Below are 17,830 nucleotides of genomic sequence, written 5' to 3' on the forward strand. Positions count from 1 at the left end.
TTCACGCAGAGGCCGTGGCCCTGGGCGCGTTGAAACTGTGCCTGCTGTTAGAGCACAAGAAAAACAATCATCCATGATACCTAGCTTCATTTTCCAGTTTGCAGGGCGTCGCAAGACAAAACTCTTGAAGTCAGTGCGACCAGGTGGTCGGTTGGATTGAAGCAGATAATGCTTCCAGTCGGTTAAGCTCCACCCTGTTTTCCACCAAGTCCAGTCTCAATAGACACTAGTCTGGTCAACAGAATCCTCAGCCTGATCCTCCTTCCTCCCACCATGGAGAGTCTGGCCAAACAAGTCATCCCACACTCGGAAATTACGAGGAACTATTTTCCTCGCCTTTACTTGATTTGGCCCTCTCGCCAAGCACGCTTGAAGAGGGACATGAGATTTTGTGCCCTGATTCCCAACCTCTTGAGCATCCACGGTCACAAGAAAATGATGGTGGGGAACAGCAATTAGTGTTTAATGAGGTGGATGATGATGAGACACAGTTGCCAATGAGTCAACCGCAATTACTGTCTCAAGAGGATGATGAAGAGGATGAGACACAGTTGTCAATCACTGAGGTTGTGGTTAGGTCAACAAATCAAGAGGATGATCAGAGTGAGGGAGTGGAAGAGGAGGTGGTGGATGATGAGGTCACTGACCCAACCCGGGAAGGTGGAAAGCCGAGCGAGGACAGCAATACAGAGGTGGAGGGATCTGCAGCACTGCAACAGGCTGGAAGAGGCAGTAGAGTGGCAAATGGGAGAAGGCCGGCCACACCATACAGGCCCGCAACTGTTCCACGGAGCATCCCTTGCGGAAATCTCCCTTGCCAAGGGGTAAGTGTACCTCAGTATGGCGCTTTTTTTAAGAAAGTGCAGACGACAAAAGAATAGTAGTTTGCAACCTGTGCCACACCAAAATGAGCCGGGGCATGAACACTAGCCACCTCACCACCTCACCACCAGCTACTAGTGAAGGTGTGCCGTGTGTGTGCACATTTCCGCAAGTCATCAACAGCTTCAGCCGGTCTGTCAGCGCTGCAGCAGTGCTTTACCTTGCCAGCTCTCTGGCTGTTGTGCGACGTGAGCACGCACTGTAACTCGATGTTCCACATGTTGGCCAGGCTTTGTGAGCAGCAGAGGGCAGTAGTGGAATACCAGCTGCAATATGGTCATCGCCTTTCCAGTCAGCTTCCGCTAATCAGAAGCGAAGAGTGGGCATGGATGTCTGACCTCTGCAAGGTTTTAAGAAACTTTGAGGAATCAACAGAGATGGTGAGCGGCGATAACGCTATTATCAGCGTAACCATCCCACTTCTGTGTCTACTCAAATGCTAGCTGCTCACAATTAAGGATGACGCTTTGCATGTGAAAGAAGTGGAAATGGGGGAAGAAGACATTACACAGGATGATAGCCAGACCACCCTCCATCCGTCTTCTCAGCGCGAATTGGACGAGGGCGAGGAGGAGCAGGAGATGGTTGCCTCCGCTACAGAGGGTAGTACCCATGGAAGTTTAATTCCATCTGTTCAGCGTGGGTGGGCAGAAGAGGAGGAAGATGATGAGGAGATGGACAATCATCCTCCTCTTGACGACAGCGAAGTCTTGCCTGTTGGTACTCTGGCACACATGGCTGACTTCATTTTAGGCTGCCTTTCCCGCGACCCACCTGTTATACGCATTTTAGATAACATGGATTACTGGTGTTCACCTTTCTCGACCTCCGCTACAAAGAGAACTTCTCATCTCTCATTCCTCAGGTGGAGAGGACGAGCAAAATAGTGCAATACCAGAAGGTCCTTGTTGAAAAATTGCACCAAAAATTTCCATTTGACAAGGCTGGTGGCAGAGCCCGTACTTCCTTGGGCAACTGAGGAGGGGAGACAAGGGGAACACACAGCAGTTCCAACAGAGGCAGGGCAACACTCTCCAAGGCCTAGGACAGTTTCATGACACCCCGCAAGCACCCTCACCATGATGTGCGGCCTAGTGTCACAAGGAGGGAAAAGTTTTGGAAGATGGTGAAGGAGTACATAGCAGAACGTGTCAGCATCCTCAGTGATCCCTCAGTGCCTTACAACTACTGGGTATCCAAGCTGGACACGTGGCACGAACTGGTGCTCTACGCCTTGGAGGTGCTGGCCTGTCCTGCCGCCAGCGTTTTGTCTGAGCGGGTATTTAGTGCTGCTGGTGGTATTATAACAGATAAGCGTATCCGCCTGTCAACTGAAAATGCTGACAGGTTGACGCCTTTAAAAATGAACAAGGCCTGTATTGCCCCAGACTTCTTGACTCCACCAGAGAATAGCGGATGAACAAAGGCACTTTAAATGTGTTGTTTAATGTACTCAATACACTGTATTCACATGCACCCCTTCCACCACAAAAAAGGGTATATGGTTAAATCTTCCTTTTCTCCTCCTCTTCCATCATATGAACATGCTTATTCATCGCATATAATGCCCTTGCATATAATTTTTTACAGGGTCAGCTCACCTGCAGGCCCTCACATATAATGTTTTACATGTCAGCTCACCTGCAGACCCACGCATATAATGTTTTACAGGGTCAGCTCAACTGCAGGCCCTCGCATATAATGTTTTACAGGGTCAGCTCACCTTCATGCCCTCGCATATAATGTTTTGCAGGGTCAGCTCAACTGCAGGCCCTCGCATATAATGTTTTACAGGGTCAGCTCACCTGTAGGCCCTCCCTTATAATGTTTTATAGGGTCAGCTCACCTGCAGACCCTTGCCTACAATCTTTTACAGGGTCAGATCACCTTCTGATGATGACAGTGAAGTCTTGCCTGTTGGTACTCTGGCACACATGGCTGACTTCATGTTAGGCTGCCTTTCCCACGACACACGCGTTATACGCATTTTAGACAACACGGATTACTGGTTGTTCACCCTTCTTGAGCCCCGCTACAAAGAGAACTTCTCATCTCTCATTCCTCTGGTGGAGAGGACAATCAAAACTGTGCTATACCAGAAGGTTCTTCTTCAGAAAAATTGCTCCAAAGTTGATAGGGCAGACATCTAAATGGATCATTGACATCACGGGGATGTGCGATCGCCTTGAAGTTATCTAGAGTCAACAAAGCGGCAGCAGGCCCTCACCTACAAGCCCAGTCTCAGTAGCAAAGAGTCGGGTCAACACAATCCTCACCTTGACGGCACACTGGGTGAACGTGGAGGCCGGGAGCAAGTCGGCTGCTGGCACCAGACTTGCCCTCCAATAGATCCTCATTAACGGAAAGTGTACTCATTCCAATAACAGGGCCTCTTGGCATTTATCGTCACTACCTCCCCGAGTCGGGAGTGGGTAATTGCCGCATGCCTGCTGCCTTCCTTGGACCCTTGTGCTTTAATAACTTGAACCACCCTCTCTGGGTGGTTTACAATTAGAAAAAAAAGGGGCAAGGCAACAACAGCCAATCTGATTTCAGCCATTGACCTCCCTTGGATGTGGTAGCCGTTTCTCAGGCTCCCTATCTGGCATCGAACCCTGATTTCTTGTTACCCATGATCACCATGGTAGGCGCAGAAAAGAACATCGAAAGTTGATAGGGCAGACATCTGATTGGATCGTCGCTGTCACGTGGACGTGCAGTCATCTAGAGGTTTTCTAGAGTCACCAATGTGGCAGCAGGCCCTCACCCCCTAATGTTTTAGATGGTCAGATCAGCAGGCCCTTGCTCCAAATGTTTTTTACGGTCACCAGCAGGCCATCAATAATAATTTTTCAAGGGTGTGTATGATGCCCTCCTTTATGTGTAACAAAGGGTGTTTTGGAGTGCCGGTTCCTTGTAACTTTTGGCAGCCCTTTCACTTAGTGCATAGGCTTTATGAGTGTAGGAGTCCCACTACCCGAACTATTATGCCACAATGTGAATTAAGCCCTCCATTATGTGATATACAGGTTGTATCGGAGTACCCCTTCCTTGTAATTTTTGGCAGCACTTGCACTTTATATACAAGTAAATATACAGGAAAGAATGTTTCTTAACAATTTTTCCTCAAATTTTTTATTTTTTCTCGGTTTTGTGCGTATTATTGTCAGTCTGTAAAAGTGGCTTACTACTCGGACAACATGGTTCCCAGCAGCGACCTGGGAGTCCAAGATGCATCGAGACATCCTCCCCATGCTGTTCCTGGACCATTTCAGTGGTGTTTCCATCAATTTCTTACCTTTTCCTATGAACCAGGCACCCTCCCCTCTTCAGAGCAGGGGGTGCCTGGTTTAATGCCCGGTTTCTCCCATTGACTTCCATTATACTCCCGATGTGTTCGGCCAGAGCACACGCGCACTTTGGTGCTCGATCAACACTAGTCAATAGTAGGGATGAGCAAACCCAAACTGCAAAGTCCAGGTTCGGGGTTTGGGTGATTTTATTATTTTCCGTTATAACATGGTTATAGCAGAAATTAATAGCATTCTAAAGACAGAATGCAAAAGAATATGGCTTTAGGGGTTAAAAAAAAAACCAAAAATCTACTCACCTCATCTAATTGATTGCATTGCAGCAGTGTCTTCTATCTTCATTTAGCAAGACCTGCCAAAGGACCTGCATTGACATCACCGGGCTCACCACATGGTGACAGCGGTGATGTCATTGCAGGTCCTACTGAATTAAGATAGCAGGACCTGCGATGACATCACCACGCTCATCATTATTCAAAGGATAATCTCTTTAAATAGGACAAATTGGTATGTACTGTAACCAGGCCGGCTTCAGCCATGAGGTGAGATGAGAATTTCGTCTCAGGTGGCAACCAACTCTCAGAGGGGCAGCAATTTGCCGCTGGGCATGAGAGCCTCTGGCTTTCATCACTGTTGTTCAGCCTCATAGGTCTCAGGCCAGGAAATAGCGGTGGTCAACCTAAGAATCTAACAGGCAGACACCTGCCAGGCAACGCCCGTAGAGCCAATTTTTAGTTGTACATTGGGGGTCTAGTCACCACCCTTTAGCTATCATTTTTAATATGACCAATCAAAATCATTTAATAAAGTAGCCAATCAGGAATGAAAAGACAGAATAAAGAAGTTAAAGGGAACCCATCCCCGGGATTTTGTGCATAGAGCTGAGGACATGGGTTGCTAGATGGCCGCTAGCACATCCGAAATACCCAGTCCCCATAGCTCTGTGTGCTTTTATTGTGTAAAAAAAAAAAAAAAAAGATTTGATACATGTGCAAATTAACCTGAGATGAGTCCTGTACGTGAGATAAGTCAGGGACAGGACTCATCTCAGGTTCATTTGCATATGTATCAAATCGTTTTTTTTTACACAATAAAAGCACACAGAGCTATGGGGACTGGGTATTGCAGTCATGCTAGCGGCCATCTAGCAACCCATGTCCTCAGCTCTATACACAAAATCCCGGTGACAGGTTCCCTTTAATTCAGACAGCTACGTTGTAAAATATAAGATCTAAATGTATATGTTCTGAAATATTGCCATGTGTCTAATTCTTGTGTCTTAATATCATGCTTGCTCAAGTGGGTACTTCCTATTTGCAATTCAAGCTTTATTTATTGTTCCTATAAATGATAGTTTCATAATAGGTTAGAGAAAAATAACGGGTTGTTTACTTCAAAAGTACTGGTACAGAAAAGGGGGAAGAAGACAAAATTGATATCTTGATGTTACTCTCGAAGTACAACTGTTTTCAACTAAAATCATTTCTCTCACAAGGCCAGATAACTACAGTGGACATTTTAATACAGGGATAATTATAATATAGGAGACACTACAGGGGTCACATTATAATACAGGTCGGAGAACTACAAGGGGATGCATTATATGTACTGAGACTACAGGGGGCATTATAATACAGGGTACACTACAGGTGGTCATTATAACCACAGGGGGCCCTGCATTGGGGCTTTATAAATACTGTGGCTACTACTGGTGAGACATAATAACTACTGGATACACTATGAGGTTTTTATTACTACTGGGGGCTCTAAAGGGTGCCTTATGGAGGGGCTTTGTTACTGATGGGGCACCACAGGGGTCCTTAATGCCCCATGGGGGCATTATTAATATTGGTGGTACTGTGGGGGCATCATTATTGGGCACAATATGGAGGGCATTACTATTAATGGAGTTGCTATTGGGGGTACTGTAGGGGGTAATATAACTATTGAGGGCAGTCTGTGAGCTATTGGGGTTATTTTTGCAGTATAGTGTTTGAGGGTAGCAGCAGGATGACAATGTTGAGGCACCAGGAGGAGAGGAAGATGGAAAATTGAGGAACCAGAGATATTTGTGTGTCAAATTCAGATGCAGCTGAAAGACATTATAATGGAGGTCTGATCTCTGAATGGAGAAGATGAGGAAAGAGGACGTCTACATCAGATGAGACGTCACTGGATGTAAGAAGTATGTGGTGCTGTATTGCCCTGTAAGTTTTGTAACACTGTATGTAATGTCCATTTGCAACGTGCCGCCCCCCAAGGCCGATTGTGTCCCAGGTTTAGTGGAATTCCGACTGGTGTGGTGCGGCCCTTGATAGTCTCTGTGTGTGTCACGGTGCTCCTACCTGGATACAGCTGATCCCCAGGGTTAGGCTTCGAAGCAATAAAGGGGATATTTAATGGTGGAAGTGGAGAGAATAAATATTGAGTCCAGACCTTAATAAAGTTCAACAGCTTTACTTGGAAAAACTTGCATCCAAACAATACTAAGGCTTTCTCTTGGTTCCAGCAGGCTTTGGCATGAACTGGCAGGCAAACTTGATAACTCTGATTTCTCTCTCTGCTGTGCTAAATTCGGCTTAGGTTTGGTTACTGGACTTTTGGTCGGTTCTGGTATCCCTGGATTGGGGTGCATTTGGCTGTTGTCCCCCTCCTGACACTCAGTAAGTAAATTAACAAGGAGTCAGGGGGCTCTATGGGCTACTTCCCCTTAGAGACACTCCTGCCGCAGCCAGAGAACATTTTCCCCTTGATGTTACATCTTTCATGTCCCCTAGGCTCCACTATCGAGTCTAAACTGGAAAAAAATTGAACTGCCACCCCTCCCTTCTGGTAGGAAGCAGGACTGGCTCACTTCTGCCCAAAGGAGGAGAATGGAATGGTGAGTTCCATTCTGTCTAAGGATAGATCTGCCATATACGCTGCCACCTGCTTGTGAACCAGGCTTAGTACATGAGCAAAACAGTTGCATAACAATATTATCACCGCATAATGGTAAAGGACCTGGAAATAAATACATACAAAGGTTACATTGGGGTTAGCAGTTAAAGACAGCAGCAGGGCCTGGATATTAGAAAAGAGTCGGTGTACACACCATAATCTACACCGACTCTTTTCTAATATCCAGGCCCCGGGGGGGACTGCCCGCTCCATCCTGTCATTGGATGCCTCTAAGGCCTTCGACAGGGTGGAGTGGCGCTTCCTCTGGAAGGTTCTTGCTAAGATGGGCTTTGGGGAAAAATTTATACGTACTCTTAGGTTGCTGTATAGATCCCCAAGGACAAAACTGAGTCTCAATGGAATTCTGAGTAGTAGTATTGATTTAAACAGAGGCACCCGACAGGGTTGCCCATTATCTCCCCTGTTATTCGATATTTATATCGAGCCCCTTGCGTTGGCCATCAGGCAGGATGACCAGATTAAAGGATTCGGTACCCTAGGAACACAGGACCGCATCTCATTATATGCAGATGATGTCCTGTTTTTTATAGACCATACGGAAACCATTCTTCCTAGGATTATTCAAATGGTTAACGCATTTGGTGAGGTATCTGGTCTCCGAATAAACTGGGCAAAAACTAGTCTGCTCCCAATAGATCCCCTGCCACAAAAGGAGGTTCCTGCTACACAGTTGGATATCGTTGATACTATTCAATACTTGGGTTTGACTATATCGCCTCGGGTTGAAAATTTTGTACAACTCAATCTGATCCCCACAATGGTAAAGATCAGAGCTAAAATAGGAATCTGGCTGAAACTTCCCCTATCCAGAGCTGATCGAGTTTCACTAGTTAAAATGGTGATACTACCACAATTTCTTTACGTGCTCAGGAACACACCTATTTGGATACAAGACAAACATTTTAAACTCATGGAAAGAATAATTAATGATTTAATATGGGGAAGAAAGCGAGTGCGAATTAAGCTGGAATACTTGTATAAATCAGTGGAGTGGGGGGGTTTAAATCTCCCCTACTTTAAAGGGTATTTTATTGCAGCCCAGCTATTGAGGTGCTATGAATCAGAGGACAGTGCACTCCCGGGGAAGTTGGTAACTAGCCACGCTCATAACAATATTTTTACCTTGTTGGAATCCGGGCTTTTGAAGAACTACGAGCAAGGCTATAAAGAGACTATAAATCTACTCCTGAAAGTGTGGGGTACAACTAGGACATGGTTGAAGGTTAGGGGTTCACTCACATTTACGCCTCTTTGGCATAATTTCTATTTACAAAGGTTAGATGATATTGCAGCTGACACATTTTGGCAGAAGAATAAAATATTCTATATTTCACAGGTAGTTAAAGATAGAGAAATTAAATCCTTTACAGAAATGACACATAATATAAGAAATCTCTCATGGTTTAGGTATTTTCAATTGCGATCTGTACTATCCAGTTTGGACGATAAACGTCTGCTGGATATAGATAATTTATCTTTTCTGAATGATTGGGTAGGGGGTACACCTCTTAGAACTAAGATTTCCAATATATATAAGTTATTAATTAAGGCACGGTTTAGCGATACACAATCACCAGGACAAAAAGCATGGGAAGCGGACTGCCCGCATTTGCGAGTAGAAGGGTGGGAGAATATTTTTGGGAATCTGACTTCAGTATCCCAGAACTTTAACCATGTTCTAATACAATTTTACATTTCCCATAGACTATACATTACCCCCCTATGGATGAATAAATGCGGGTTGAGAGCCACGTCCAACTGCCCCAAATGTGATATTGTAGGAGCAGACTTCCTCCACATGATTTGGACTTGTCCAGAACTTGTAAAATACTGGAATAGTATTAATAATTGTATTATCCATAAACTAAAAATTCGAATTCCTTTTGAACCACATGTATTCGTGCTTAACGACTTTTCCAAATTAAAAAATCACAAGTATCAAAAGATCTTTCTGAGCAGAATATTGATGCTGGCTAGAGTTCTGATCAGTCGGACCTGGTTTGCCCGATCCACTCCAGACATAAATATATGGATAAATTTAACCGATAAGGTAAAAAACTACGAGAAAATTATATATAAACGGAGGGAAGTTGAGGACCAGTGGAATAGGATATGGGGTGGCTGGAAGATTGACTAATTGAGGTCATGTTGTTTTGTTTATGGGGGTCCTACTTTGACGCACCACAGACTAGGGGGGAGGGAGGGGAGGGTTTTTTCTAAATGCAACCAAAAGATGAACTGACTATATTTATATTTATCTACATTTGGTTGGGTCACTAAGAATTGAGGGGTTGTAAAAAATTTTGCTGTTAATGCTTTGTAATTTTCCCAATAAATTTTTTTGTTAAAAAAAAAAAAAAAAAAAAAAGACAGCAGCAGGGTCAAGAAATGGTAATACCGCTCTGGGGCATTACACATCCAGATATGTCTATAAGGCCTCATGGACACGACCGTATTTCTGGTCCAAATCCTGTCTTTTTTTTTTTGAGGATTAAATGGGGACCCATTCTTTTCTAAATCCTTGTGCTGTCTGCATCCATGTGGCCGTGCTACAAATTATAGAACATGTCTTATTCTTGTCCATTTTGCGGACAAAAATAGGCATTTCTACAGTGGGCCACAGAAAAATGCACACTGACCGGATCCGTGATTTGTGAACTGCAAAATGGATTTGGTTATGTGTAGGAGGCCTAACAGTAGGGCTGGAAGGAGGGTCGGATTAGGAATTTTACACATAGGAGGGGGGTGCCATTTCAATTTTCACTTCAGGCAGCAGAAAGGCTAGTTTCGGCCCTGGATGTAACTGGCAGCAGAGGCAATCATATAATAGCCAGAAAACTATCAAGTAAAGCTACTATGAAGCTTCTAATGTTGTATCCTTGTTGTATGACTTTAGTATCTACTCTGCTGGTTGTGCAGGTATTGGGGCACTGATACAGAGGGAATCAATGCATTAATCTAAATTAATGAGATCTGTTGATGGAACATCATGATCTGTTTTTTCATAAATTATAAATTATTATTTTGAAAAAAAACTGTGAGCAGAATCTATTAAACCAGGCATATAGGGGCAGCACGGTGGCTCAGTGGTTAGCACTGGGGTTCTAGATTCAAATCCAACCAAGGACAACATCAGCATGAAGTTGGTATGTTCTCCCAGTGTTTGCGTGGGTTTCCTTCCACACTCTAGACCAGGCATGGCCAACCTGAGGCTCTCCAGCTGTTGTAAAACTACAATTCCCACCATGCCCTGCTGTAGGCTGATGGCTGTTGGCAGTCTGGGCATGCTGGGAGTTGTAGTTTTGCAACATCTGGAGAGCCTCAGGTTGGACATCCCTGCTCTAGACATACTGATAGGGAACATAGATTGTGAGCCCCATTGGGGACAGTTGGATACTAATGTCTGCAAAGCGCTGCAAAATATGGCAGCGCTATATAAGTGCATAAAATAAATACATAAATAAATATTGATCCTGCTGTGTGTGAAAATCAGTTGTGTTGCTCCTGAGAAAAAATACATTTATTCTTTATGTAAATTAGGGTTTCAGTGAACAAGGGGTGTCAATGAAGATCTGTAAAGTAAATGCTGGACCAAGTGCACATGCTGGTAGCTGAGACCAGTTGTGTAATCACAGCCTAACATGCTATGTGCAATTGTAAGCTCCATTTAGTTATTATTAAGGTTGAAAGCGTTTTAACGGAGCTAAATATTGGTCAAAGACAAAGTAAACTCATTCTCATTCTGTTTCCATGCAACCATGAGCTGAGACGGGCATTGATTTTGCTTGTGTTGATAAATGGTGCAGAGATTTCTAATCTGATATTTCTTATACTGCTTTATTGGTGTAGGACAATAAATGCTTTATATCTGTACTGTCTGGGGAAGAAATGACAGTCCTTATCTTTGAGGAAGGTATGACAGATGTTCTAACACCTGAACTGTTCTGTGCAGTTCTGAACAGGGATTACTCTCCCCTGCAAGTTAGTAATTTGCCGTTGTACACTTGCATGCTGAAATTGATACCATTAACTCACATGTTAGGGTTCCTGTGATTTGCACATTGCTAAATGACCCCAATGTTCCGTTCTTTCCTTTTGTCTGAAGGCCCAGGTCGAAGCCAAGAAGGAACATGAAGGTGCAGTTCAGCTACTAGAGGTGAGTAACAATTGAAAGACTTTTGTCTGCGAGCTGTAGCTGAGTAATTATAGGGCTGCTAGGTCCATTGTTAATATTGTAATGCCATGCCTTCAGCTGTTTTCTGCTTTTCATTCTGTTCGTCTTTGCTTCAATCTAGGGTAGAGATTAGCAAATATGTAAAAATATTTGGAGTCTTTCCTTAGGCTAATTTCCAATCCCTTAACAGTAGATGCTAAACCAGGAATCAGGCATTTCTGCCTCAATTGTCTAATATCAGAGAAATACGACTCTGCAATATAAAATCTGCCTATTATATAAACTCCTGCAGAGCAAATAATTTCATAATAGGGTATATAATCAGTGCATCGTTTATTACGCATTATTTATATCGTACCATATTGCATATTTCCCAGCACTGTGTATACAATGTATTACACTCCTAGCCCTTTACTATCTAAACTCCCCCGCAAACACTTCAGGGCTGCACAGATAGGAGGCAAATGCACTTAATGCATATTTTTGTGATGTGATGGGATTCAAACCCAAGACTCAATACAACCTCTAAACCAACATGCTTCCCTACATGACTCCACACAATATATGGAAAGCATAATACCCTGAAAGCTATTTTAAGGTGCAAACCAGGCAATACACGTATAGCACGGGTGACACGTTTACAGATGTAATTGCTGCAAGGGTACAGGCATGATACAAAGGTACCAGAGGGCAGATTTATGTATAGTACCAATATATGCATGTTTATTTCTCCCCTCACATGTTCTGACTTTATCTATATTGATGACCTATCCTCGGCTCATGACCTAAGCTCAGAGCCCCTATCAGACCCACAATGTTAATCAGACCTGAGCTCAGAGCCCCAATCAGACCGCAGATCAGACCCCCAATGTGAATATGACCCCCAATCAGACCTGAGCTCAGACCCCCAATCAAACCTCAGATCGACGTCTTACATCGTGAGGTCACAGAGCGCAACAACGTCCTCACGCTGTGCACAGGTCACAGCACAGCGTGCTGCAGCCGAAGACCAGGAAGTGGTGAGTACAGAGCCGGTACAGGGAGCATTGTATTCACCACTTCCCGGTTATCCTGTACTAATGACTGAGCGCTTCCATAATGAAAGCGCTCATTAGTATTCGCCCCATGAGACACACTGACATTTTCCCCCCACTTTGGAGGGGAAAAATTGTGTCTTCTATGGTGAAAAATCTCTCATGTACAGGTGAAACTTGAAAAATTAGAATATTGTGCAAAGTTCATTTATTTCAGTAATGCAACCTAAAAGGTGAAACTAACATATGAGATAGACTCATTAAATGCAAAGCGAGATATTTCAAGCCTTCATTTGTTATCATTTGGATGATTTTGGCTTATAGCTTATGAAACCCCAAAGTCACAATTTTGAGGTCCCCTTTGCTCAGGGGGGTATGGATTAATTAGCTGACTACAGTGTGACTTTGAGCATAGAATATTGAACCTTTTCACAAAATTCAAATTTTAAGCTGCATTAATGCAATTCCTTTTAATTTGCATTACTGAAATAAATGGACTTTTGCACGATATTCTAATTTTTTCGAGTTTCACCTGTATATATCTAAAGTGCATTTGGTAGGTCTTCAGACCCTTTCACTTTTTAAAAAAAAAATTAAGTTGTGGCCTTGGGGTTAAAATTATTTTTTTTTTTAATTACAATTTCCCCTTTCCTCTGCATTTAATTCCCCCTAATGAGAAAGTGAAAACAGAATTTTAGAAATGCTTGCAAATTAATTAACCAGAAAAACTTAAATTTCGCATGGACATAAGTATTCAGACCCCTTACTATGATACTTGCAATTTAGTTCTGGGAGGCTGTCTTTTCTCCTGATCATCTTTGAGATGTTTCTAAACTTTGATTGAAGTGCCAAATTCAGTTGATTGGACATCATTTGGAAAGGCACATCTCCGTCTATATAAGGTCTCACAACTCACAATGCATATCACAGCGAAAACCAAGCCATGATGAGGAAAGAATTGCCTGTAGAGCTAAGAGACAGGATTATGTTAAGGCACATATCTGGAGAAGGGTACAAAAAATGTCTGCTGAACTGAAAGTTCCCAAGAGCACAGTGGCCTCCATTGTTTTTAAATGGAAGAAGTTAAGAAGAACCAGGACTCCTCTACCTATAACTGGCCACCCCGACAAACTAATAAGTAGTCATCGGAGAAGGGCCTTGGTAAGAGAGGTGACCAAAAACCCAATGGTCACTCTGGCTGAGCTCCAAAGATCCTGTGTGCAGATGGGAGAAACTTCCAGAAGGTCAACCTTCACTGCAGCATTCTACCAATCTGGGCTTTGTGGACAAGTGGCCAGAATGAAGTCTCTCTTCAGTAAAAGACACATGAAAGTTTTGGGGGGAAAAAAGCACCTAAAGGACTCTCAGACTGTGAGAAAAAAGATACTTTTGTCTTATGAAACCAAGATATAACATTTTGGTCCCACTTTTAAGCATCATTTATGGAGGAAACCAGGCACAGCTCATCACTTGCCTAATACCATCGCTACAGTGAAGCATGGTGGTGGAACCTGTGGGAGTGTTTTTCAGCAGCTCGGATGGTACAGTGGTCAGGGCTGAGGGAGAGCTGAATGGAGCAAAATACAGAGATATTCTTAATGAAAACTTGTTCCAGTGTGCTCTAGAGGACCTCAGACAGAGCCGAAGGTTTACCTTCCAACGAGAGGCCCACCCTTGCTAGTAGTACACAGCCAATTATATATCGCCATCGCCAGGACGGCGATACAGTAGATGCTGTGGCAGGGCATGGGAGCGATGGCTCCCTGCCCCGTCATTACCTCTGTTAGGCTTCAGGCCTAGTGCCTGTACCCTATCAGAGGCAGGCGGTGCAATGATGTAATCATTTTACACCATCTGAGCCGGGCAGCATACAGGTCCGTGGAGCCGGGCACATAAGGGGGAGGACTCTTTTTTTTCTGGCACACAGTATACACAAGGGGTCATTTTTGGCAGGGTCATTTTTTGCACTGGTATGTATTATGAGGGGGCATTTTTTTACACTGGCACACATTATTAGGGTATTTTTTGTGCTTGTGCACATTATAAGGGGGTATTTTTTGTACCGGCGCACATTGTAAGGAGGTACTTTCTTGCACTGGTGCACAATATAAGGGGGATTTTTTGTGTACTGGTGCACATTGTAAGGGGGTATTTTTTGTAGGTCTCTTCCGGTCTGTGTCCTGACAAGGGGTATTCTTGTACTGGCACACATTATAAGGAGGTATTTTTTGTATTGGCACACATTATAAGGGAGTGCAGAATTATTAGGCAAATGAGTATTTTGACCACATCATCCTCTTTATGCATGTTGTCTTACTCCAAGCTGTATAGGCTCGAAAGCCTACTACCAATTAAGCATATTAGGTGATGTGCATCTCTGTAATGAGAAGGGGTGTGGTCTAATGACATCAACACCCTATATCAGGTGTGCATAATTATTAGGCAACTTCCTTTCCTTTGGCAAAATGGGTCAAAAGAAGGACTTGACAGGCTCAGAAAAGGCAAAAATAGTGAGATATCTTGCAGAGGGATGCAGCACTCTTAAAATTGCAAAGCTTCTGAAGCGTGATCATCGAACAATCAAGCGTTTCATTCAAAATAGTCAACAGGGTCGCAAGAAGTGTGTGGAAAAACCAAGGCGCAAAATAACTGCCCATGAACTGAGAAAAGTCAAGCGTGCAGCTGCCAAGATGCCACTTGCCACCAGTTTGGCCATATTTCAGAGCTGCAACATCACTGGAGTGCCCAAAAGCACAAGGTGTGCAATACTCAGAGACATGGCCAAGGTAAGAAAGGCTGAAAGACGACCACCACTGAACAAGACACACAAGCTGAAACGTCAAGACTGGGCCAAGAAATATCTCAAGACTGATTTTTCTAAGGTTTTATGGACTGATGAAATGAGAGTGAGTCTTGATGGGCCAGATGGATGGGCCCGTGGCTGGATTGGTAAAGGGCAGAGAGCTCCAGTCCGACTCAGAGGCCAGCAAGGTGGAGGTGGAGTACTGGTTTGGGCTGGTATCATCAAAGATGAGCTTGTGGGGCCTTTTCGGGTTGAGGATGGAGTCAAGCTCAACTCCCAGTCCTACTGCCAGTTTCTGGAAGACACCTTCTTCAAGCAGTGGTACAGGAAGAAGTCTGCATCCTTCAAGAAAAACATGATTTTCATGCAGGACAATGCTCCATCACATGCGTCCAAGTACTCCACAGCGTGGCTGGCAAGAAAGGGTATAAAAGAAGAAAATCTAATGACATGGCCTCCTTGTTCACCTGATCTGAACCCCATTGAGAACCTGTGGTCCATCATCAAATGTGAAATTTACAAGGAGGGAAAACAGTACACCTCTCTGAACAGTGTCTGGGAGGCTGTGGTTGCTGCTGCACGCAATGTTGATGGTGAACAGATCAAAACACTGACAGAATCCATGGATGGCAGGCTTTTTAGTGTCCTTGCAAAGAAAGGTGGCTATATTGGTCACTGATTTGTTTTTGTTTTTGTTTTGAATGTCAGAAATGTATATTTGTGAATGTTGAGATGTTATATTGGTTTCACTGGTAAAAATAAATAATTGAAATGGGTATATATTTGTTTTTTGTTAAGTTGCCTAATAATTATGTACAGTAATAGTCACCTGCACACACAGATATCCCCCTAAAATAGCTAAAACTAAAAACAAACTAAAAACTACTTCCAAAAATATTCAGCTTTGATATTAATGAGTTTTTTGGGTTCATTGAGAACATGGTTGTTGTTCAATAATAAAATTAATCCTCAAAAATACAACTTGCCTAATAATTCTGCACTCCCTGTATTTATGTACTGGGAGACATTAGGGGGCATTTTTCTACTTGCACACATTAAAGGAAGAATTATTATTACTGGGGACTATGGGGAACATGATTACTAGTATTATGACTTTGGGGAGCACTATTAGTGTGGTGGGCACCCTGACACAGTATCAGCTTAGCACAATTATTTTTAGTTATGTTTACATTATTAGCATCAGGGACAGTATTTGCTGGGCACAGTTACTTTTTAGGGCACTATGTGCCAATAATTATTTAAGGGGCGCTATCTGTGTGGTAGTATTTTCAGGGGGACTGGTTCTGTAGTACAGTATTGGGTAGCACAGTGGGCACAGTATTGGGGTTGCAGGATGAGGTGTTCAGAAGGTGGGAGGTTGATGGAAAAGTAGGAAACTAAGTTGTCAGTTTGTCAAACTGCAGAGACAATAGATGGCTGAGAGAAATCATCATGGTGGTCTGGTCTGAATGAATAAGATGGAGAAAGAGAACGTCTACATCAGAGGAAAAGTCACTGGATATAAAATGTATGTGTATTACCCAGTATGTTTTTAAAAGTGGGTCTGGAGTGAAGGGTTTAGATTGTGAATTTGGCATGGGGAGGGGGGGGGGGGGGTAGGTTTACATTTTTGCCTTAGGCAGCAGAAAAGCTAGGTACCCCTGCTCCTTGCCACAAATCACTGAGGGAAGGGGAGCCCAAGCTGAACTCTTGCACCAGGGCCCCTGAGCCTTTGGTCACCAAAGACAGTGATTCTAAGCACACAGCCAAGACAACACAGGAGTGGCTTAGAGACAACTTTGTGAATGTCTGAGCCCTGACATGAACCCAGTTGAAAATCTGTAGAAAGACCTGAAAATGACTGTCCACCGACGGTCTCCATTAAAACCTGACAGAGCTTTAGAGGATCTACAGAGAAGAACAGCACCCAAATCTGGGAGTAGGAAAACCTAGTGGCACATACCCAAGAAGACTGAAGGCTGTAGTCACTGCCAAAGGTACTTCAAATAGGAACTGAGTAAAGGGTCACTGCAATATTTCAGTTTTTCTTTTTCAATAACATCAAAAAAATTGTATTTTAACACAAAGCCGCAACATAACAAAATGTGAAAAGACTGAAAACTTTCCGAATTATATATATATATAGCTACATTCATTCCCATGTGCTTTCTGCATATGTATGTCTGTGCCACAAAAGATAGAACATGTCCTATTCTTGGCCGCAAATGCGGACCATGGACCCATTGAGGTCAGTGGGTCACAAAACAATTATTGATGTTACATACATGTTATTGCCCCCCTGGTGTTCTTCTGATTTCATACTCAGAACATCCACCTCATGTTGCTTGATCTAACAGATGTAATATGTAATTGTGAGACAACCCATAAATATTTCACAGCTTACTTGTCAGCCGTTTTGGAGAGAGAGAAAGCTGTATAGAAGCCTGTAAAGGTTGCTGCTTTAGAGACATATGGAAGCCTCTACTGAGGATAGAGTAACAGGAGTTTGTGTTTGTTTCCACTGCCCTGCTGCCAGTAGCATACCTGCAATGTAGGCAGACAATGTGACTGCTACAGGGCTGGGGGGAGGCTCTGAACTTCTATTGTAATTGCATAAATGCCTTCCTATGAAGTGAGCTCCCTTTAGTGGTGGCTGCAGTTAGAC

General features: G+C 43.5%; 1 protein-coding gene across 18 annotated transcripts in view; it reads left to right on the forward strand.

The window, feature by feature from the left end:
• RIMBP2 (RIMS binding protein 2) overlaps positions 1 to 17,830 on the forward strand; it is a 683,237-nt gene that overhangs the window by 378,697 nt on the left and 286,710 nt on the right. For 17 of the 18 annotated variants that reach the window (XR_006387405.1, XR_006387406.1, XR_006387407.1 and 14 more), the window contains one exon: positions 11,260 to 11,310. Coding sequence is in view for 14 of the 18 variants with exons in the window: in XM_044275630.1 (XP_044131565.1) it covers positions 11,260 to 11,310 (51 nt within the window). In the remaining 4 variants the exon portion in view is untranslated. Of the gene's footprint in view, positions 1 to 11,084; positions 11,136 to 11,259; positions 11,311 to 17,830 lie in introns of those variants that run through there. The other variant, XM_044275643.1, reaches the window with a different exon arrangement.

The sequence above is a fragment of the Bufo gargarizans genome, chromosome 1, assembly GCF_014858855.1.
Source record: "Bufo gargarizans isolate SCDJY-AF-19 chromosome 1, ASM1485885v1, whole genome shotgun sequence".
NCBI classification, from domain to species: Eukaryota; Metazoa; Chordata; class Amphibia; order Anura; family Bufonidae; genus Bufo; species Bufo gargarizans.